The sequence below is a fragment of the Nomascus leucogenys genome, chromosome 16 (assembly GCF_006542625.1).
Source record: "Nomascus leucogenys isolate Asia chromosome 16, Asia_NLE_v1, whole genome shotgun sequence".
NCBI classification, from domain to species: Eukaryota; Metazoa; Chordata; class Mammalia; order Primates; family Hylobatidae; genus Nomascus; species Nomascus leucogenys.
Genome location: NC_044396.1, coordinates 11,308,872 through 11,331,160, shown reverse-complemented (window position 1 = coordinate 11,331,160; position 22,289 = coordinate 11,308,872). Strand labels below are relative to the sequence as shown.

The 22,289-nt window shown below is 38.8% G+C and overlaps 1 protein-coding gene across 1 annotated transcript in view; it reads left to right on the top strand.

Moving 5' to 3' along the window:
- CPQ (carboxypeptidase Q) overlaps window positions 1–22,289 on the top strand; it is a 531,872-nt gene that overhangs the window by 120,453 nt on the left and 389,130 nt on the right. The window contains exon 2 of the mRNA XM_003268337.3: window positions 19,276–19,740. Within this exon, the coding sequence (XP_003268385.1) occupies window positions 19,308–19,740 (433 nt within the window). The 5' untranslated portion in view covers window positions 19,276–19,307. The remainder of the gene's footprint in view (window positions 1–19,275; window positions 19,741–22,289) is intronic.

Sequence of the window (22,289 nt, the reverse complement as noted above, 5' to 3'; positions counted from 1 at the left end):
CAGAAAGATTCAGCTCAAGACAGTACCTATTTACAAAGCATGCAAGATGTATTCAGCACTGTTCTTTGGGTTATAAAGAGGGAACTATTCTTTAGTATAGAATGTACATCTACTTCTCCTCCCTAATTGTATGCCTGGTGGCTGTCCTAGAGCCTTTCAAAACTAATTCAGGTATCACCTCCTATATTGCCTGCCTATGTTCACTTACTACTACATTTTTAGAAGGCATGCGTACCTACTAACTGTCAGTTCAATACTAGATCCCAGGGGTTCAAACATGGATTCTATACATTCTCTACCCACAATGAGTTCACAATTTAGTGGGAGAGAGAGACATTTAAGGAGGAAAATGTAGTACAGTGTTATCAGAGGTATAAGTAGAGGTATGAGTAGGGTATATCTTGAATGCTGTGGGGTTTGGACAAAGGAGGAAAAAATGAATTTCTTTTGAAGAGAGAAAACTGTTGTAACAAAGAGAACATATTGGAGAAGAGGAGGCTGGAGGCAGGGAGATCAGTTAGCAGATTATTGTGGTAGTTCAGGTTGAAGCACGATGACTGAAACCAAGTTGGAGAGGAAGACCTAGGGGAAGGGACGGGTTTGGGGGCTACTCAGGAGCTAAATTTAAGAGCACTTACTGATTAACTGACTATAGAGTTGAAAAGAGAGTGAGGTGTCCAAAGTGGTCCCAGACGATGGGGTGGTGGAAGTGCCATGCACCAAGAGGGAGAGTCTGAGAGAAGAGCAGACTCTGGAGGAAAACTCATGACAGGGGTATGGACGTATTGAGTTTGGGGTGTCTGTGGGATGTCCAGACTGAGAGAGCTCATTCACTTATAGATGAGCTCAAATGATAGATGGTGCCTTGGTGTGAATGACTTTGCCAGTTAAAGTATGTAGTAGGACAAGAAGGTCAAGGAGAAGTCTTAGAAATCACTAAAATTTAAAGGACAGATGGGGGAAGGGACCCTGCAGGAGAGATTAAGAAGGAGAGCAGAGTGAGAGGAAGAAGAGTGTTTGGAAAAGGAGAGGCAGTCAACAATATAAAATGTTTTAGATGTCAGAGATGATAGAAATTGAAATGTTTTCATTGGAGTTAGGGACAAAGGACATCCTTATTGACCTGTGTGAGTTCAATTTCAGCTGGCTGGTTGCAGGAGACAGCAAAACAGTAGATCAAGTAGTGATTTTTAACTATGAAACAATTAAGAGTTTGGTATAAGGCAATTTAGTTAAGTGCTAACGTGGAGTGTAAAGAAAAGTGTAATTGATATTAATTATTTAAGAAAATCCATAATAGAATGTTAGAGCAGAAATGCAACCCCATTTCTAAACATAAAGAGAAATATCAAGTAAATTGTTCAAGGTCATGCATCTAAAGAGGAACAGCCAGGACCAGGTCCCAGGTCTGTTTACTCCCTTTATAAAAGAAACTTCTGGATAGACTAGTTTAAAGGAGCAAATGAATGTCTGGTGCAGGAAAAGTGATTGTTAAAATGATAAATCAGAGCTGTATACTTCTATTGTGAAATATAACTACTTGTTTGATGAATTTATTCATTTATTCTATAAATATTAATAGATATTGTGCTATTTGTTTAATATGCAAAGACAAACACGTTAGTTGTAGAGAACATGATTGGTGAATTTTATAAAAGTAAAATATTATCGCCATTAAGTGATGTAGTCCAGCAAGGTGACAGACACAAAAATGGTAGCATATAATGTGCAATTGAAAAGGCAGGAAATAGTTCTGCCTAGGAGTTGGAGACTAGTGAGCTGCATCTTGCATCATGATTGTGATTTCTCCAAACGGAGAAAGGATTAAAGAGAACTTTCAACAAAGGGAACAGTGTGAGCAAAATCAGACCAGTATAAAGAAAGTCTGTAACTTCACAGACCGTTAAACAGCCTGGTGGGGATACAATATAAAGGTAGGGAAACAACAAAGAATTATTGTGAAGACTAGAAAAGTATTAGTTAGTTTGTGCTGCTATAACAAAATACCTGAGACTGGGTAATTTACAAAGAACAGAAATTTGTTTTCTCACATTTCTGGAGTCTGAGAAGTTTAAGATCGAGGCACCAGCATTCGGTGTCTGATAAGGGCTGCTTTCAGCCTCCAGGATGGCACCCTGTGGCTGCATCCTTTGGAGGGGATGAATGCTACATCCTCACACATGGAAGGGACAGAAGAGCAAGAGAGTGCTTCCTTCAACTTCTAGCCTTTTTATAAGGCTGTTAATCCCAGGCATGAGGGCAAAGCCCTCATGACTTAATCACCTCGCAAAGGCCACACCTCTTAATACTGTTGCAGGGGATTAAATTTCAACGTGGGCCAGGCATAATGGCTCAGACCTCTAATCCCAGCACTTTGGGAGGCCAAGGTGTGCGGATCACCTGAGGCTAGGCGTTCGAGACCAGCCTTGCCAACATGGTAAAATCCCGTCTCTACTAAAAATAGAAAAATTAGCCCAGCGCAGTGGTGCATGCCTGTAATCCCAGCTACTCAGGAGACTGAGACAGGGGAATCGCTTGAACCCAGGAGGCAGAGATTGCAGTGAGCCGAGACTGTGCCATTGCACTCCAGCCTGGGTGACAGAGCTAGACTCAGTCTCAAAAAAAAAAAAAAAAAAAGTTTCAACATGAATTTTGGAGGGGATACCATCTCAAACCATAGCAAAATTCATAACCGTAATACTGAACAGTAAATAGTGGGGAAACAGATGTTTTAAGCCAAGGTGTCCTTTGATCTGGGCTTAAAATAAATCTGGTGGCAATGTAGAAGATGAGTTAGAAAGGGACCTCTGTTTAAGGCAGTGAGATGTGTGCAGAAATGTGTCACATGAGTGATAATGAGGTTGTGAGCTAGGGAAGTGATGGTAAGAGTGAAGAGGAGGGAAGTTAGTCAAGAAAGAATTTGAAGGCAGAATTACAGGCAGGGTTTGGCAAGTGTTCACCTGTTCTTCCTGAGGGAAAAAGAACCCGAAAAAAACCCCACAGTCATTTCTAACTTATTGACTACGGTGGGGAATAAAGGGAGAGCAAGTTTGGAAAGGAAGATTCTGAGTTTGGTATTGGATATTTAGAATTTCAGGTACTTTGGGAAATGTAGGTGGACCATACATGAGATCCTAAACACAGCATAGTCATAGGCCTTGCTTATGGTGTTAAGTAGTGTAAATAATATATGTAATTATGGATCCCCAAGAAGCCCTTAAAAGTAGTATATAAGTTGGAAATGCATTCAGATACGTGGCACAGAAAATCTGACTAAGCGGCTAAAACAAATAGAGTTTATTTTTCTCATATACAGGAAAGTTGGTGATGCTGGTGTTGGTTCAGCTGCTCAGTGATGGCAAGACCAGTTCTCTGGGACTTGCCATCATTGTTATAAATAGCTGATGCAGCTCTAGAAACATGACCACTTTCTTGTCAGGTGCTTCTGTTTGGGTCTGTTTGGGTAGAACTGGGTCACGAGGCCTCCTCTGGCTGGAAGGTTGGCTGGAAAAGTGGGAAGAAAATTGTTGAATTCACTTAAATATGTACTTTCCCATCCTATTAGACACAATTCCTCTTCTTTAAAAACAAATACTTTGTAATACCTCCTTTATTATCCTGAAATAAACATCATGGACAATCTGCTTATGTATATTTTTAAATAAATATATTAACTGTAATATAAAGGAACAATTAAAGGAAAATAATTTATAATTATTTCAAAATGTGAATTCTAAGGCATGACTACCCTAGAAGACATAATGAAGAAGTCAGATTCTTGCATGGCGAATGTGACAGCAACATATGCAGATGATACAAGGGTATGGTAATGGCATTTCCAGTACCACAGGCAGCATATTCATTTGTGTTTTACTTAAAAGATGACCAATTTGGGGTCAAGTTCTGCACAAAACACAGCATAGTCTTCTCTTGATATACAAGATAGTTGTTTCTTGAAAGAGTCAACTTGCATCAAAACTGTGCAACAACAATTTTGTATTCGTATACACAATAGAGTTACATTCAAGGCCAAGGTAATAGGTTTTTCACATTTAGAAAGCTATTTGGAATGTAGTAGAGTTCTTAGTACACAGATTGTCCCCCACATAGCTGTCTGTCTAGTGTCCCCGGCCTCTGCCAACTAGTTACCAGTAGAATCTCCATACCACGGTGACAAGTATAAGTGCTCCCCCTACATATCCAAAATGGCCCCTAGGGGCAGCATCATCCATATTAAAAACAGCTGGCTTAGATTAATGGGACTGGACACTTTGTACTCCAAACAAAATGGCGTTTGGTTAGCAAGGAAAAGGGGGAATGGATATTGAATAGGGAATTAAGTGTCTATTAATAGTAGGGACTGGGTTTTCCTTATGTTTGTGTCTTTTCCCAAATTCTTGCACAATTCCTTGCATATAGTGAGTTCTCAATAAGCTTTCTTGAATGACTGAATAAATAACTGGAATGTAAGCTATGGGAAATGGAAAACCAGTATTATGTGAGCTTTGAATTTAATAAAAGCAAAAATCTTCCTTAAGATACTTAAAGAGCTAACTACTGTAAATCTAGGAATGTTAGCAGAAGTTGGGAAGTGAACTTTGGTGTGCCAGTGTCTGTGCTAGGATTTAGCACTTCTGGACTTTCCGTCTGTTGCACATTCTAGACTGAAGACTGAGGGTTAAATTTACATCAGTGAATCCTGTTCAGGAATGGAGAGTTTAGGGGAAATATTTAAGTTTTCATGTAAGTAGTATAGAAGAAAAAGTAACTGTCACAATAAAAGATCAATAAATCTCAGGCTTTAAATCTTACTCCCTCTGTCTTTTAGCACATTCTCTTTCCACTGTGTTCTTTTCCACTTCTGTTTGTCTATTCGCTCTGGCATTTTTATCATAGCCTGAGACATTTTCAAATGATAATTTTTAGGATAAATATTTAGAAATAGAATCAAAGGGCTTTGTTTTGTTTCCTCAAAATATAAACCTATTATTAGAATATAATTCACAGTATGAGAGATGTAGGTGTTGCTTGAGTTTGCTTCCAGATTTAAGTAGAAAAGAAAGAAAATGACATTATGAAAAATTTTATCTCTTTTTTTGTGAAAAAGATAATCTGTAACTATGGATTGTGAAGACAATATATGAAAAGCAAATCTTTTTCAAACAGTGCTCCAAAGTTGCCTTTGAATATATAACTTCTGAATTCAAAAGCATGATACAGCATGGGTTTTAAAAAAAATAGTCGTTTAACATTTTGAAGGGTATAACATTTGATAGTTCCATACTTTGAATTAAAGGGAAGGAACAATAACTTCAACCTTTTGTTTATAAGAATAAGGAACACTAAAAAGTGTTGTGTAGTTTAAGTTTAGACATTTCAAATAGTCCTATAATTGCTTGAGAGAGCAGTAGAGTTTTTTTTTTCAATTAGTTTATTAGTATTTTAGGGATTTTAAATGGAAGAAAATCTTGAGTTTCTTTGTAAATGAATTGCAGCTTTTATAGGCACAGATGACTTTCGCAGCATTATTTTCATCCCCGTGGCTGCTTTACAATATGTGGCCTATGGAGAAAATGACAAGTAGGTAGATGTTGAGTAGGGGAAAATGGTGGAAGGTACAGCAGCAATAGGAAGGAAGTGTTCCTCAAGGTTTTCCTGAAAACATCTACTTTGTGAAGCTCCAACATTTATGGAGCGAAATGCCCTAGAGTGCTGCAACAGGAGACACAACTTACCACCCCTCATACGGAAGGATAGGAGGGAGAAATGGAAGGGGAAAGGGAAGGAGGGAGAATTCCTCTGATCTTCACTACCCGCTGTCTCCTTAGCACAGAGAATTCATCCATTGCCACATCAGGACAAGGACAACATATGAAGTTCCTCAAAATTTCCAAATAAGCCATTACTTATTACCTATATGGTTATTCCCTAAAAGTTTCACACTGAAGTAAACAAGTGTTTTTGGTCATTTCATGCCAACAAACTGATGGCCCTTGATCATCATCCTTTGAACTGACTCCAGGTCTAGAAAGAATTTTCCTGTGTATGGTGACCCTAAGTCTGTGTCTTAGAAAATAACTTTTTTTTTTTTTTTTTTTTTCTGGGCTCACTTCAAGCTCTGTCTCCCTGGTTCACACCATTCTCCTGCTTCAGCCTCCCGAGTAGCTGGGACTACAGGTGCCCACCACTATGCCCAGCTAATTTTTTGTATTTTTAGTAGAGACAGGTTTCACCGTGTTAGCCAGGATGGTCTCGATATCCTGACTTCGTGATCCACATGCCTCGGCCTCCCAAAGTGCTGGGATTACAGGCGTGAGCTACCATGCCTGGCCAGGAAAGAACTTTTTAAGGTTGCGTTTGAATACTGGTCTTGATTAAGTTTTATTCTGTCTATATATTTCATTATTTAAATTTTATAATACATTTCTATTTCTTGCTTAGAATTTATAAATTATATGTCAGATTATGATTTCTGTGTTTTAAAAATACCTATTATATTTTATGGTGGTTTTCTTAAGTGGAATGTGATATATTAATATCTTGTTCCACTTTTGTTACTTCTCCAAATGTAGACCATTAGTAATGTTATTTTCTACTATTTATTAATGAAAAACTACCTTAGTTGGGCTAATATAACTATCTAAAAACAATAAGAATAAAATTCTGTAGTGCTGTTAGAGAGATCTATAATTATGCATTCCAGCCAGGAATCACATCAGTAATTTTTAGATTATGTTCCAGGGAAAACCAGGTGTTGAGTCAACTAACACCTATTTATTGTTCACTTATGTTGAAGGTTCTAGGTGATTTCTCATATAGTTCATTGTTTTGTGCCTTCAGTCTTAGTAAATCTTCTAAAGTGCTGCTGATATACTCAGGGAAAACTGACTTTGTTAAAAGATTATCTTTTAAATTAACCTACTTTTAAAAATAAGCATTATTATGTTTGTGGAATTTGAAAATACAGTCTAGTTAAGGTATTTAGAATAATACTCAGTTTCTGTTTTAAAGTGACTATATCATTTTATGTCAAAATTAATTTAATTGACCATATAAGGAGACATTAAGTATTATTATAAAAATGGCATGTTATGGCAAAGTGTGGTGGCTCACACCTGTAATCCCGGCACTTTGGGAGGCCGACGTGGGTGGATCACGAGGTCAGGAGATCGAGATAAGCCTGGCCAACATGGTGAAACCCTTTCTCTACTAAAAATGCAAAAATTAGCTGAGCATGGTGGCGGGTGCCTGTAATCTCAGCTTCTCGGGAGGCTGAGGGAGGCGAATCGCTTGAAACGTGAAGGCAGAGATTGCAGTGAGCTGAGATTGCACCACTGCACTCCAGCCTGGACAACAGTGAAACCCCATCTCCAAAAAAAAAAAACCATGATATTTATTAATACGAGTGACATACATGCAAAAGGATGTCTAACTTAGGCAATGTTATTTTCTGGACATATTTTTTAACTAGACTATGACCTAAGTTCTGGTGGTCCTTCCAGAAAGGGTACCATTCCCCCACCTCTGCCTGCTGAGCCATTTCCTAAGACTGTCTTCAGATGTTAAGGCTTCTCTAGAGCTTTTCAGCATTCCTTTTGTTCTTCTTTTTGTTCTCACGGTACTCTATGCATGAGAATGTTTGAGTATATATATATTATTATAGTTATTTGCCTCTCAAACTGCATTTGGGTATTCCTCATTGAGTTTCTATTTCATGTAAATGCATACGGTTTCCTATAAAAAACACAATTTATAATCCTCCAGGAAGTCTGTGTCAGTTAGTCAAATTGCCTGGTTGATTATAGTTTCTGGTTTATCTGCTGCCTGGAAATCAAAACACAGGTCTTGATTAACTTTCTACAAAGCAAGGATATGGACTAGGGATCACTAAGCTCTCCTATATCTCTACAATAGTGTCATTATATGATTCTAATCCATCACTAGGAATATATTGTGAAATAGTTAATTAATGTTTGCAGAATGCTTAGAGAACTTTTAATGAGAAGTAGATATTTGTGGATAGTGCTAATGAATAGATGTCTTATGAACCTTTTGTTTTGCACCAGCAACACATTGGAAAAAGGTACTTTCAAGAATAAATTGCAATCTGGTGAAATTTTTTTATGATTTAACAAAATTTAGCTTTTAAAAACAAGTGTCAGTATAGTGGCTTCAGTGGCTATAGAAACCAGGACCCTATGCATGTAAATAGTTGTAATAAAAAGGGAAGCAGCAGCAAGGTATAGTTTTCATAATTTTTCAAAATATTTTAAATATGATAGCAACTTTTTACTCTTACAGCTTAGTTGTGAAGGAGGCAAGGCCAATACTCTTATACTCTGGGAAGCTAAGACTTAGAGAGATAAAAGGCTCATTTATTTCTTAAATAAAAATGTATTGAGTGCCTATATTTGAGTATAACAATTGAAGGTGCAGTGGTGAATAATTTACCCTACTTTGATAGTAAGGGAGACAGGTTTATAAACAAACATATAAGCTGATAACATAGTTAATTATGGTAGAAACACAGAAGATGGTGCAAATAACTCTGGAGTGTTGTTTAGTGAGCCTTTACAGAAGAGGTAGTTTTTAAAGCATTTTCATTAAAGAGTAAGTGGAGGCATTTGCCAGATGAAGGGGAGGAGGTGAGGAGAAGGGTCTTTCGATAAGAGAGAATGAACATATGTAAAGACCCAGAGTTATGGAAGAGCCTGTGTATTTGAAGAACAGCGTGAAGTTCAGTGCAGCTAGAGCATTATTGTCCAATATAAATATGAACACAAATATGCAATTTAAATTTTTCTAATAGCCATACTAGAAAGTAAAAAGAGACAGGTAAAATCAATTAATAACACATTTATTTAACCCAATTTATCTGAAATATTTATATTTATTTCAACTTAAGTCATTAAAATCAAATCAGGTGAATATTTTACACTTACAAAACATTTCAATTTGTCTTCCTTCCTTCCTTCCTTCCTTTCTTTTCTTTCTTTTTCTTTTATTATTATTATACTTTAAGTTTTAGGGTACATGTGCACAATGTGTGGGTTTGTTACATATATATCCATGTGCCATGTTGATTTCCTGCACCCATTAACTCGTCATTTAGCATTAGGTATATCTCCTAATGCTGTCCCTCCCCCCTCCCCCCACCCCACAACAGTCCCCGGAGTGTGATGTTCCCCTTCCTGTGTCCGTGTGTTCTCATTGTTCAGTTCCCACCTATGGAGTGAGAACATGCAGTGTTTGCTTTTTTGTCCTTGCGATAGTTTACTGAGAATGATGGTTTCCAGTTTCATCCATGTCCCTACAAAGGACATGAACTCATCGTTTTTTATGGCTGCATAGTATTCCACGGTGTATATGTGCCACATTTTCTTAATCCAGTCTATCGTTGTTGGACATTTGGGTTGGTTCCAAGTCTTTGCTATTGTGAATAGTGCTGCAATAAACATACCTGTGCATGTGTCTTTATAGCAGCATGATTTATAGTCCTTTGGGTATATACCCAGTAATGGGATGGCTGGGTCAAATGGTATTTCTAGTTCTAGATCCCTGAGGAATCGCCACACTGACTTCCACAATGGTTGAACTAGTTTACAGTCCCATCAACAGTGTAAAAGTGTTCCTCTTTCTCCACATCCTCTCCAGCACCTGTTGTTTCCTGACTTTTTAATGATGGCCATTGTAACTGGTGTGAGATGGTATCTCATTGTGGTTTTGATTTGCATTTCTCTGATGGCCAGTGATGATGAGCATTTTTTCATGTGTTTTTTGGCTGCATAAATGTCTTCCTTTGAGAAATGTCTGTTCATGTCCTTCGCCCACTTTTTGATGGGGTTGTTTGTTTTTTTCTTGTAAATTTGTTTGAGTTCATTGTAGATTCTGGATATTAGCCCTTTGTCAGATGAGTAGGTTGCAAAAATTTTCTCTGTTCACTCTGATGGTTGCCTGTCCACTCTGATGGTAGTTTCTTTTGCTGTGAAGAAGCTCCTTAGTTTAATTAGATCCCAGCTGTCAATTTTGGCTTTTGTTGCCATTGCTTTTGGTGTTTTAGACATGAAGTCCTTGCCCACGCCTATGTCCTGAATGGTATTGCCTAGGTTTTCTTCTAGGGTTATTATGGTTTTAGGTCTAACATGTAAGTCTTTAATCCATCTTGAATTAATTTTTGTATAAGGTGTAAGGAAGGGATCCAGTTTCAGCTGTCTACATATAGCTAGCCAGTTTTCCCAGCACCATTTATTAAATAGGGAATCCTTTTCCCATTTCTTGTTTTTGTCAGGTTTGTCAAAGATCAGATAGTTGTAGATATGCGGCATTATTTCTGAGGGCTCTGTTCTGTTCCATTGATCTATGTCTCTGTTGTGGTACCAGTACTATGCTGTTTTGGTTACTGTAGCCTTGTAGTATAGTTTGAAGTCAGGTAGCATGATGCCTCTGGCTTTGTTCTTTTGGCTTAGGATTGACTTGGCGATGCGGGCTCTTTTTTGGTTCCATTTGAACTTTAAAGTAGTTTTTTCCAATTCTGTGAAGAAAGTCATTGGTAGCTTGATGGGGATGGCATTGAATCTATAAATTACCTTGGGCAGTATGGCCATTTTCACGATATTGATTCTTCCAACCCGTGAGCATGGAATGTTCTTCCATTTGTTTGTATCCTCTTTTATTTCATTGAGCAGTGGTTTGTAGTTCTCTTTGAAGAGGTCCTTCATGTCCCTTGTAAGTTGGATTCCTAGGTATTTTATTCTCTTTGAAGCAATTGTGAATGGGAGTTCACTCATGATTTGGCTCTCTGTCTGTTATTGGTGTATAAGAATGCTTGTGATTTTTGTACATCGATTTTGTATCCTGAGACTTTGCTGAAGTTGCTTATGAGCTTAAGGAGATTTTGGGCTGAGACAATGGGGTTTTCTAGATATACAATCATGTCATCTGCAAACAGGGACAATTTGACTTCCTCTTTTCCTAATTGAATACCATTTATTTCCTCTTCCTGCCTGATTGCCCTGGCCAGAAGTTCCAGCACTATGTTGAATAGGAGTGGTGAGAGAGGGCATCCCTGTCTTGTGCCAGTTTTCAAAGGGAATGCTTCCAGTTTTTGCCCATTCAGTATGATATTGGCTGTGGGTTTGTCATAGATAGCTCTTATTATTTTGAGATACGTGCCATCAATACCTAATTTATTGAGCGTTTTTAGCATGAAGGGTTGTTGAATTTTGTCAAAGGCCTTTTCTGCATCTATTGAGATAATCATGTGGTTTTTGTCTTTGGTTCTGTTTATATGCTGGATTACATTTATTGATTTGCGTATGTTGAACCAGCCTTGCATCCCAGGGATGAAGCCCACTTGATCATGGTGGATAAGCTTTTTGATGTGCTGCTGGATTTGCTTTGCCAGTATTTTATTGAGGATTTTTGCATCAATGTTCATCAAGGATATTGGTCTGAAATTCTCTTTTTTGGTTGTGTCTCTGCCAGGCTTTGGTATCAGCATGATGCTGGCCTCATAAAATGAGTTAGGGAGGATTCCCTGTTTTTCTATTGATTGAAATAGTTTCAGAAGGAATGGTACCAGTTCCTCCATGTACCTCTGGTAGAATTCGGCTGTGAATCCATCAGGTCCTGGACTCTGGTTGGTAAGCTATTGATTATTGCCACAATTTCAGAGCCTGTTATTGGTCTATTCAGAGATTCAACTTCTTCCTGGTTTAGTTGGGAGGGTGTATTTGTCGAGGAATTTATCCATTTTTTCTAGATTTTCTAGTTTATTTGCTTAGAGGTGTTTGTAGTGTTCTCTGATGGTAGATTGTATTCATGTGGGATCAGTGGTGATATCCCCTTTTTCATTTTTTATTGCATCTATTTGATTCTTCTCTCTTTTCTTCTTTATTAGTCTTGCTAGTGGTCTATCAATTTTGTTGATCTTTTAAAAAAACCAGCTCCTGGATTCATTAATTTTTGAAGGTTTTTTGTGTCTCTATTTCCTTCAGTTCTGCTCTGATTTTAGTTATTTCTTGCCTTCTGCTAGCTTTGGAATGTGTTTGCTCTTGCTTGTCTAGTTCTTTTAATTGTGATGTTAGGGTGTCAATTTTGGATCTTTCCTGCTTTCTCTTGTGGGGATTTAGTGCTATAAATTTCCCTCTACACACTGCTTTGAATGTGTACCAGAGATTCTGGTATGTTGTGTCTTTGTCCTCATTGGTTTCAAAGAACTTCTTTATTTCTGCCTTCATTTCATTATGTACCCAGTAGTCATTCAGGAGCAGCTTGTTCAGTTTCCATGTAGTTGAGCGGTTTTGAGTGAGTTTCTTAATCCTGAGTTCTAGTTTGATTGCACTGTGGTCTGAGAGACAGTTTGTTATAATTTCTGTTCTTTTACATTTGCTGAGGAGAGCTTTACTTCCAACTATGTGGTCAATTTTGGAATAGGTGTGGTGTGGTGCTGAAAAAATGTATATTCTGTTGATTTGGGGTGGAGAGTTCTGTAGATGTCTATTAGTTCTGCTTGGTGCAGAGCTGAGTTCAATTCCTTGGTATCCTTGTTAACTTTCTGTCTCGTTGATCTGTCTACTGTTGACAGTGGGGTGTTAAAATCTCCCATTATTATTGTGCGGGAGTCTAAGTCTCTTTGTAGGTCACTCAGGACTTGCTTTATGAATCTGGGTGCTCCTGTATTGGGTGCATGTATATTTAGGATATTTAGCTCTTCTTGTTGAATTGATCCCTTTACCATTATGTAATGGCCTTCTTTGTCTCTTTTGATCTTTGTTGGTTTAAAGTCTATTTTATGAGAGACTAGGATTGCAACCCCTGCCTTTTTTTGTTTTCCATTTGCTTGATAGATCTTCCTCCATCCCTTTATTTTGAGTCTATATGTGTCTCTGCACATGAGATGGGTTTCCTGAATACAGCACACTGATGGGTCTTGACTCCTTATCCAATTTGTCAGTCTGTGTCTTTTCATTGGAGCATTTAGCCCATTTACATTTAAAGTTAATATTGTTATGTGTGAATTTGATCCTGTCATTATGATGTTAGCTTGTTATTTTGCTTGATAGTTGATGCAGTTTCTTCCTAGCCTCGATGGTCTTTACAATTTGGCATGTTTTTGCAGTGGCTGGTACCAGTTGTTCCTTTCCATGTTTAGTGCTTCCTTCAGGAGCTCTTTAATGGCAGGCCTGGTGGTGACAAAATCTCTCAGCATTTGCTTGTCTGTATTTTATTTCTCCTTCACTTATTAAGCTTAGTTTGGATGGATATGAAATTCTGGGTTGAAAATTCTTTTCTTTAAGAATGTTGAATATCGGCCCCCACTCTCTTCTGGCTTGTAGAGTTTCTGCCAAGAGATCAGCTGTTAGTCTGATGGGCTTCCCTTTGTGGGTAACCCGACCTTCTCTCTGGCTGCCCTTAACATTTTTTCCTTCATTTCAACTTTGGTGAATCTGACAATTATGTGTCTTGGAGTTGCTCTTCTTGAGGAGTATCTTTGTGGCGTTCTCTGTATTTCCTGAATCTGAATGTTGGCCTGCCTTGCTAGATTGGGGAAGTTCTCCTGGATAATATCTTGCAGAGTGTTTTCCAACTTGGTTCCATTCTCCCCGTCATTTTCAGGTACACCAATCAGATGTAGGTTTGGTCGTTTCACGTAGTCCCAAATTTCTTGGAGGCTTTGTTCATTTCTTTTTATTCTTTTTTCTCTAGACTTCCCTTCTCGCTTCATTTCATTCATTTCATCTTCCATCAGCGATACCCTTTCTTCCAGTTGATCGCATCTGCTACTGAGGCTTCTGCAATCTTCACATAGTTCTCGAAACTTGGCTTTCAGCTCCATCATCTCCTTTAAGCCCGTCTCTCCATTGGTTATTCTAGTTATCCATTCTTCTAATTTTTTTTCAAAGTTTTTAACTTCTTTGCTATTGTTTTGAATTTCCTCCCGTAGCTCAGAGTAGTTTGATCGTCTGACACCTTCTTCTCTCAACTCGTCAAAGTCATCCTCCATCCAGCTTTGTTCCATTGCTGGTGAGGAACTGCGTTCCTTTGGAGGAGGAGAGGTGCTCTGCTTTTTAGAGTTTCCAGTTTTTCTGCTCTGTTTTTTCCCCATCTTTGTGGTTTTATCTACTTTTGGTCTTTGATGATGGTGATGTACAGATGGGTTTTTGGTGTGGATGTCCTTTCTGTTTGTTAGTTTTCCTTCTACCAGACAGGACCCTCAGCTGCAGGTCTGTTGGAGTTTGCTATAGGTCCACTCCAGACCCTGTTTGGCTGGGTGTCAGCAGGGGTGGCTGCAGAACAGCGGATTTTCGTGAGACCACAAATTCAGCTGTCTGATAGTTCCTCTGGAAGTTTTGTCTCAGAGGAGTACCCGGCCTAGTGAGGTGTCAGTCTGTCCCTACTGGGGGGTGCCTCCCAGTTAGGCTGTCCGGGGGTCAGGGACCCACTTGAGGAGGCAGTCTGCCCGTTCTCATATCTCCAGCTGCGTGCTGGGAGAACCACTACTCTCTTCAAAGCTGTCTGACAGGGACATTTAAGTCTGCAGAGGTTACTGCTGTCTTTTTGTTTGTCTGCGCCCTGCCTCCAGAGGTGGAGCCTTCAGAGGCAGGCAGGCCTCCTTGAGCTGTGGTGGGCTCCACCCAGTTCGAGCTTCCTGGCTGCTTTGTTTACCTAAGCAAGCCTGGGCAATGGCGGGCCCCCCTCCCCCAGCCTCGCTGCCGCCTTGCAGTTTAATCTCAGACTGCTGTGCTAGCAATCAGTGAGACTCCATGGGCGTAGGACCCTCCAAGCCAGGTGCAGGACACAATCTCCTGGTGTGCCGTTTTCCGAGCCTGTTGGAAAAGCGCAGTATTAGGGTGGGAGTGACCTGATTTTCCAGGTGCTGTCTGTCACCCCTTTCTTTGACTAGGAAAGGGAACTCCCTGACCCCTTGTGCTTCCCGAGTGAGGCAATGCCTCGCCCTGCTTTGGCTTGTGCATGGTGCGCTGCACCGACTGTCCTGCACTCCCTAGTGAGATGAACCCAGTACCTCAGATGGAAATGCAGAAATCACCCGTCTTCTGCGTCGCTCACGCTGGGATCTGTAGACCTGAGCTGTTCCTGTTTGGCCATCTTGACTCCACCTCCCCTTCTTTTTTTTTTTTAGGGACTGGATCTTGCTATATTGCCCAGGCTGATCTTCCTGCCTCAGTCTCCCAAAGTGCTGGGATTACAGGCATGAGCTACTGCCCTCAGCCTAAGACATCTTGGTTTGGACTCAACACATTTCAAGGGCTCAGTACATAGAACCTTAGCAATGCATGTGTATGTATGTGTGTGTTGGAGAGAGAAAGAGAATGAGAATGAAAATCTGTGTGCTCTATAGTGGGAGGAGGTTAGATAAGGTTGAAGTAGTTGTTGGAGTCATTTTTAAAGGCTCTGCATGCTGGCTTATTTTAGAATTTTTTCTTATAATTTAGTAGTTTATGATTGTGCTTCTCATATTATCCGTGGTGAAGAAACAGTTTTGAAAATTTTGAATTTGTTATAGACTAATGCTTTTGCAGAGTAACAGTAAATTAGAAAGGTGAAAGTAAAAAGACATACAAAGAGAAGCACCATTTTTTAATCATTAAAGTTGACAGATGTTGTCTTAGTCTATGTTGTGCTGCTATAATGGAATACCCCACAGACTGGATAGTTTATAACTAAGAGAAATTAATTGGTTTACAATTCTAGAGCCTAGAAATCCAAGATTGAGAGGCCACATCTGGTGAGGGCATTTTAGCTGCATCAAAACTTTGCAAAAGGCATCACATGGTGGAAGGACAAGAGAGGGAGAGAGAAAAAGCAAGAGGGGATAAACTCACTCCCATGATAAGAACCCATTCCCTCAATAAAGGCATTTGTGCATTCATGAGGGCAAATCCATCATGATCTAAACACCTCTTAAAGGTCCTACCTTCTAAGACCATTACAAAGGCAATTAAATTTCAACATGAATTTTAAGGGACAAATGTTAAACCCATAGTATTCCTCCCATCATGTTTTTCTTACATACAAAACACATTTGTTTCATCCCAGTAGCTCCAAAGTCTTAATTCCTTCCAGCACTAACTCAAAAGTCCAAAGTCTTATCTAAATCAGATATGGGTGAGACATAACACAATTCATTCTGAGGCAAATTCCCCTCTAGCTGTGAGCCTGTGAAATTATACAAGTTATCTATTTCCACAATACAATGGTGGGACAGGTAGAGGATAGACATTCCCATTCCAAAATAGATAAATAGGCAAGGAAGGGGTAACTGGTTCCAAGTAAGTCCAAAACCCTATGGGGACAACAACAGTAAATCTTAAGGCTCAGAAATAATTTTCTTTGACTCCATGCTGCCCTGCTTCCTGGACACACTGGGGCAGGGGTTGAGCCCCCAAGGACTTGGAGAGCCCTGCACCTATGGCTTTGCTGGAAGGTTGGAGTCTTATGCTTACAGCTCTCCCAGGCTGGCTTTGCATGCTGGTATCTACAGTTCAGGAGTCTCAGGTGTGGTTCTGCCCCTGCAGCTTCACTAGACATTGCTTTAGTGGGGACTGTTTGTGGCAGCTCTGCTCCTGCAGCAGATTTCTACCTGGATTCCCCAGGCTGTCTGATACATTCTTTAAAATCTAGGTGAAGGTAGCCATGCCTCCACAGCTTGTGAATTCTGTGTGCCTGCAGAATTGGCACCGTGTGGATACCACCAAGATTTACTGCTTGTGCACTCAGGAGCAGAGTCCTTAGCTGCACATGTGCCTGCTCAAGCTATGGCTGGAGCAGCTTAAGGGCACTGCATCATAATGTGGGGAACAGACATTTGGGGAGGTGAGGTGCAGAGCAGTGAATTCTGAGGTCCCCTGGGTGCCTCTTTGGAAACTCTGCCCTCAAGATTCTAGCTTGCCTCAGAGATCCCTGAAGTGCCTTTGGGGTCATTTTCTCATTGTCTTAATGAATAGCACCTGGCTCTTTTCTAGCTGTACAAACCTTTTTAGCAAATGGTTGTGTGGCCACACCCTTTGTTTGCACTCCTAAGCACACATTTTTATTCTTTACATGGCCAGGCTGTGAATTTTCATAATTTTTATGTTCTATTTCCCCTTAAATTATAAATACTGTCTTTAAATTATTTCTTTCCTCTCTCATTCTATTGTATACCTTTAAAAGAAGCCACACAGCTCCTTCAATATTTTGCTTAGAAATTTCTTCCATCAGATATTCTAGTTTATCACTCTTAAATTCTGCCTTCTGTTAAAGCCCTCAGGCATGGACACACTTTAGCCAAGTTTTTTGCCACTTAAAACAAGGATAGCCTTTGCTACAGTTTCCAATACATTGTTCTTCATTTCCATCTGAGACCTCATCAGAATTGCCTGTACTGTCCATATTTCTGTCAGCATTCTGGTCATGAATCTCTAAGAAGAATCACTCAAGTAACCTCTAAGAAGTTCCAGACTTTCTCTCTTGCTCATCTCTTCTTCCGAGCCCTTCCCAGAATTGCCCTTAATACTCTATTCATTGTAATCTAGGCTTTTTCTAGGCTGCTCTTCCAAATTCTTCCAGACTCTCCCCATTACCCAATTTCAAAGCTGCTTTCACATTTTTCAGGTATTTGTTGTAACAACCCACCTCTCTGGTACCAATTTTTGTCTTAGTTTTGTGTGTGTGTGTGTGTGTGTGTGTGTGCACGCTGCTTTAACAGAATACCACAGACGAAGTAATTTATAAAGAATGAAAATTTATTGGTTCGTGGTTCTGCAGGCTAAACAGTCCAAGATTGAGGGGCCACATCTGGTGAGGGTCTTCTTGCCACATCATAACATGGCAGAAGGCATCGCACAGAAGAAGGGCAAAGGGGATGAGAGAGATCAAAGGAGGCACAAACCCCTTCCTGCAATAAACATTAGTTTACTCATAAAGGTGGAGCCCTCACGTCCTGAATACCTTTTGAAAGTCCAACCTTATAATACCGTCACAAGCGCTATTACATTTCAACATGAGTTTTGAAGGGGACAAACATTCAAACGATAGCAGACATACAGTTTATGTGAAAGTGTCTAAACCAGTGCTATCCAGTAGAACTTTCTGTCATGATAGGAATGTTCTGTCCATGCTGCTTAATATAATAGCCACTAGCCACACGTAGCTATTGAGTACTTGAAATGTGGCTAGTGTGACTGAGAAAATAAATCCTTAGTTTAATTTAATTTTAGTTAATTTAAGTTGAAGTGACCATATGAGACAGTCGATTACTATATTGGACAGCATTGAATACATTTACTCATAATCTCTGTATTTACCTATTGTGCATTAGTAAAAAACAGTTTTTGGACTGGTATGGCCCACAAACCATGCTTTGAGTAGCACTATTTAAAGCATGGACTCTAGAGCTAGAAAGCCTTTGTGTATCTTTGGCAAACTGCTTAATCTCTTGGTGCCCCAGTTTCCTTATTTGTAAAATAAAGGTAATAATAAACTACCTTATAGAGTTGTCGTGAGGATTAAATGCATTAATGAAGGTAGCATACTTAGCACAAGGTCTGACACACAGCATGCACTATATAAATGCTTCCTGTTATTGTTATTATTATTTTTATTATGTAGGTGGTGGATGTCAAACAGTTAAGTGGTAACAAAGCCCAGTCTTTTTATTAATTCTCTGCTTTTTGCAGTAGCTTAGACTTTTTCCTTTTAAAAACATACCACAGTTTGTGGCATCTAGTGGCTTCCAATAAATATCTTTTGAACATAAGCATAAAGTACTTTTCAAGCACAGATGAAGAAGCAATTATTTTTCTGAAGGGGGGATTGGTAAAAGTATCAAAAACAGATGACAGCTGAGAGGGCCTCAGTGGATGAGTCTGACAGGCAAAGAGGAGAGGAGAGAACACACCTGGTGGAGGGAGCAAGGACACTCATTTGGATTATACTCTATTTAGGAGACTATACAGCAGGTAACACTGCATTAGCCCTATCACTCCTACCACCACTTCTTTCTCTCCTTCCCAACTCTTTTCTTGATTTATCCTTTTAGCATATTTTAAACAGGATTAATAGGTAACACGTGATTCTACAGTTTTAAGGGAGGTCAATCATTGCCTCTTTACTTGTTCATTCCTCGGAGTAACAGTGCCTGAATTTGATGGTGGATGTTGGGCAGTGGTTGGGAAGGGAAGGGGAATGCTGCTTGAAAAGCAATCCCTGGGTTATGGGCAGATAGCTGTGAGATTCTTTTCCCCTAAAACATAATGTTTCTTATTTATGTAGATTATCTTAACAAGAAAACCAACTGGAAAAAAATGAAATTCCTTATCTTCGCATTTTTTGGTGGTGTTCACCTTTTATCCCTGTGCTCTGGGAAAGCTATATATAAGAATGGCATCTCTAAGAGGACTTTTCAAGAAATAAAAGAAGAAATAGCCAGCTATGGAAATGTTGCTAAAGCAATCATCAACCTAGCTGTTTATGGTAAAGCCCAGAACAGATCCTATGAGCGACTGGCACTTCTGGTTGATACTGTTGGACCCAGACTGAGTGGCTCCAAGAACCTAGAAAAAGCCATCCAAATTATGTACCAAAACCTGCAGCAAGATGGGCTGGAGAATGTTCACCTGGAGCCAGTGAGAATACCCCACTGGGAGAGGGGAGAAGAATCAGCTGTGATGGTGGAGCCAAGAATTCATAAGATAGCCATTCTGGGTCTTGGCAGCAGCAATGGGACTCCTCCAGAAGGTATTGTTTGTCTTTTCAGTTTGATTTGTATTTTATAAAACTAATGTCCCTTGGTGTAATTGAGTACAATATGCATGATTCATGTTATAATTTGGATAATCTCCTATTCCATTGGCTTAATGAGTTCTCTACCCTTTTTCGTCCTCCCATTTTTTACTTCTGTTTCTTTTGTGAAAGAGAACTGATCATGTTGGATCGCTTTTTAAATGTAGAATCTGTAGCTACTGGTCCATGATACTTACCAGCCCTATCACTTTGTAATTGCTATCTAGTTAAACATTAGCATCGTTCTATAGATAATTGAAATATACATAAACAGGATACAAAAATGATGACTTCTTCCAAGTGGCCTCAGTGTGAATAATTTTTTAGAATTAATGATAGAGAATAGAACTTTGCACTCTGAATTGATTTAATTACTTTTATAGAGCTGAGGCTTCTACTGCAAGGAATTATCCAAGGTTGAGTTCTACCTTTACTTATAAGCACCCTGGATCAGCTTTATCAGATAATATACAGTTAATGCCCAGATCAGGGATGTGTATAGCCAGTCATCAGGGAGCTATCAGTTAGCCTTGAATATATCCATGGGCTAATTTCCGGTGGCAGAAGAATCAGTTTCTATTCTTTTGACTTTTTTGAATGCCAAGAGAAAGGCCTAGTGAAGAAGTACATTGTCAGTTTAAAACATTATTTATTGAGATACAATTCACATACTCTGATGTTCACGCATTTAGAATGTATAGGCGATTTTTAATATATTCACAGAGTTGTGCAGCCACCACAGTCTAATTGTAGAACTTTTTCATCACCACAAAAAGAAACTCTGTGACTATTAGCTGTCATTCTCCAGGCTACCTATATCCCAGCCCTAGGAAACCACTAATCTGCTTTCTGTCTTTATGGATTTGCTTATTCTGGGCGTTTTACGTGAATGTGATCTTTTGTGAATGCTTTTTTTCATGTAGCATACTGTTTTCAGGTTCATCTATGTTGTCACATGTTTCAGTATTTCATTCTTTTTATTGCTCAATAATATTCCATTTTATGGATGTACCACATTTTTATTTATCCATGCATCAGTTGATGGACATTGAGATTGTTTTCACCTTTAGGATATTATGAATAGTGCTGCTGTGAACATTCATGCACAAGTTTTTCATGTGAACATTTGTTTTCATTTCTCTTGGGCATATACCAAGAAGTAGAATTGCTGGGTCATATACCAGCTCTATGTTTAACTTTATGAGGTATTGCCAAACTGTTTTCTGAAGTGGCTGCACAGTTTTATGTACCCACTGACAATGTATTATAATTTTTCCATATGCTTGCCAACACTTGTTATTGTCTGTCTTCTTGGTTATAGCTATTCTAGTGGGTGTGGAATGGTATCTCATTGTGGTTTTGATTTGCATTTCCCTAATGACAAGTGATGTTGAGCATCCTTCCTTGTTCTCACTCGCCATTTGTTTATCTTCTTTGGAGAAATGTGTATCCAAATTCATTGCCCAGTTTTTAATTGGACTATGAGATTTTTATTATAGAGTTTTAAAAGCTTTTTTATGTATCATATATACAAGTCCCTTTTCATATATTTGATTTGCTAATGTTCTCTCCCATTCTGAGGACTGTCTTTTCTTTTTCTTGATGGTAATATTTGCTACAGAAATATTTAATTTTTTATTTAGTCCAACTAATTTATTTTTCTTTTGTTGCCTGTGCTTTTGGTGTCATATCAAACCATTGCCTACACCATGGTCACAAACATTTACTACTACTACTGTAATGTATCTAGGTATGTGTATCTTTACTCTCATCTCATATTTTCTTCTAAGAATTTTATGGCTGCCATTCTTAGATTTATATCTGTGAATTAATTGCATTAATTTTTGTATATGGTATAAGATAAGGCTTCAGCTTTCTTCTTTTGAATGTGGTCATTCAGTTGCCTCAGCTTCATTTGTTGAAAAGGCTATTCTTTCTCCTTTAATTCAGTGCATTACATTAATTGATTTTCAGATGTTAAACAAACCTTGCATTACTAGGATAAACCCCACTTGATTACAATACATAATCTTTTTTATATGGTGCTGAATTCAGTTTGGTAGTATTTTGCTTAATATTTTGCATTTATATCCATAGGGATATCGGCTTGTAGTTTCATTTTCTTGTAATGTCTTTTTTTATTTTTTTTATTTTTTTGGTTTCAGAGTAAGACTGGCCTCATGAAATCAGTGGCAAAGTGTCACCTCACCTTCCATTCTTTGGAAGAGATTACAAATTACTGCTATTAATTCTTTAAATTTCTGGTAGAATTCACCAGTGAGGCAATCTCATTCAGGCTTTTCTTTGTGGGAAGATTTTTAATTATTAACTCAATTTCTTTACTTGTCTAATCAGATTTTCAATTTCTTCTTGAGTCAGTTTTAGTAGTTTGTGTCTTTTGAGAAATGTATCTGTTTTATCTAAGTCATGTAATTTGTTGGTATACAGTTATTTATAGTATCTTATTAAAATTTTTTTATGTTTGTAAGGATAGGGGTCTAAAT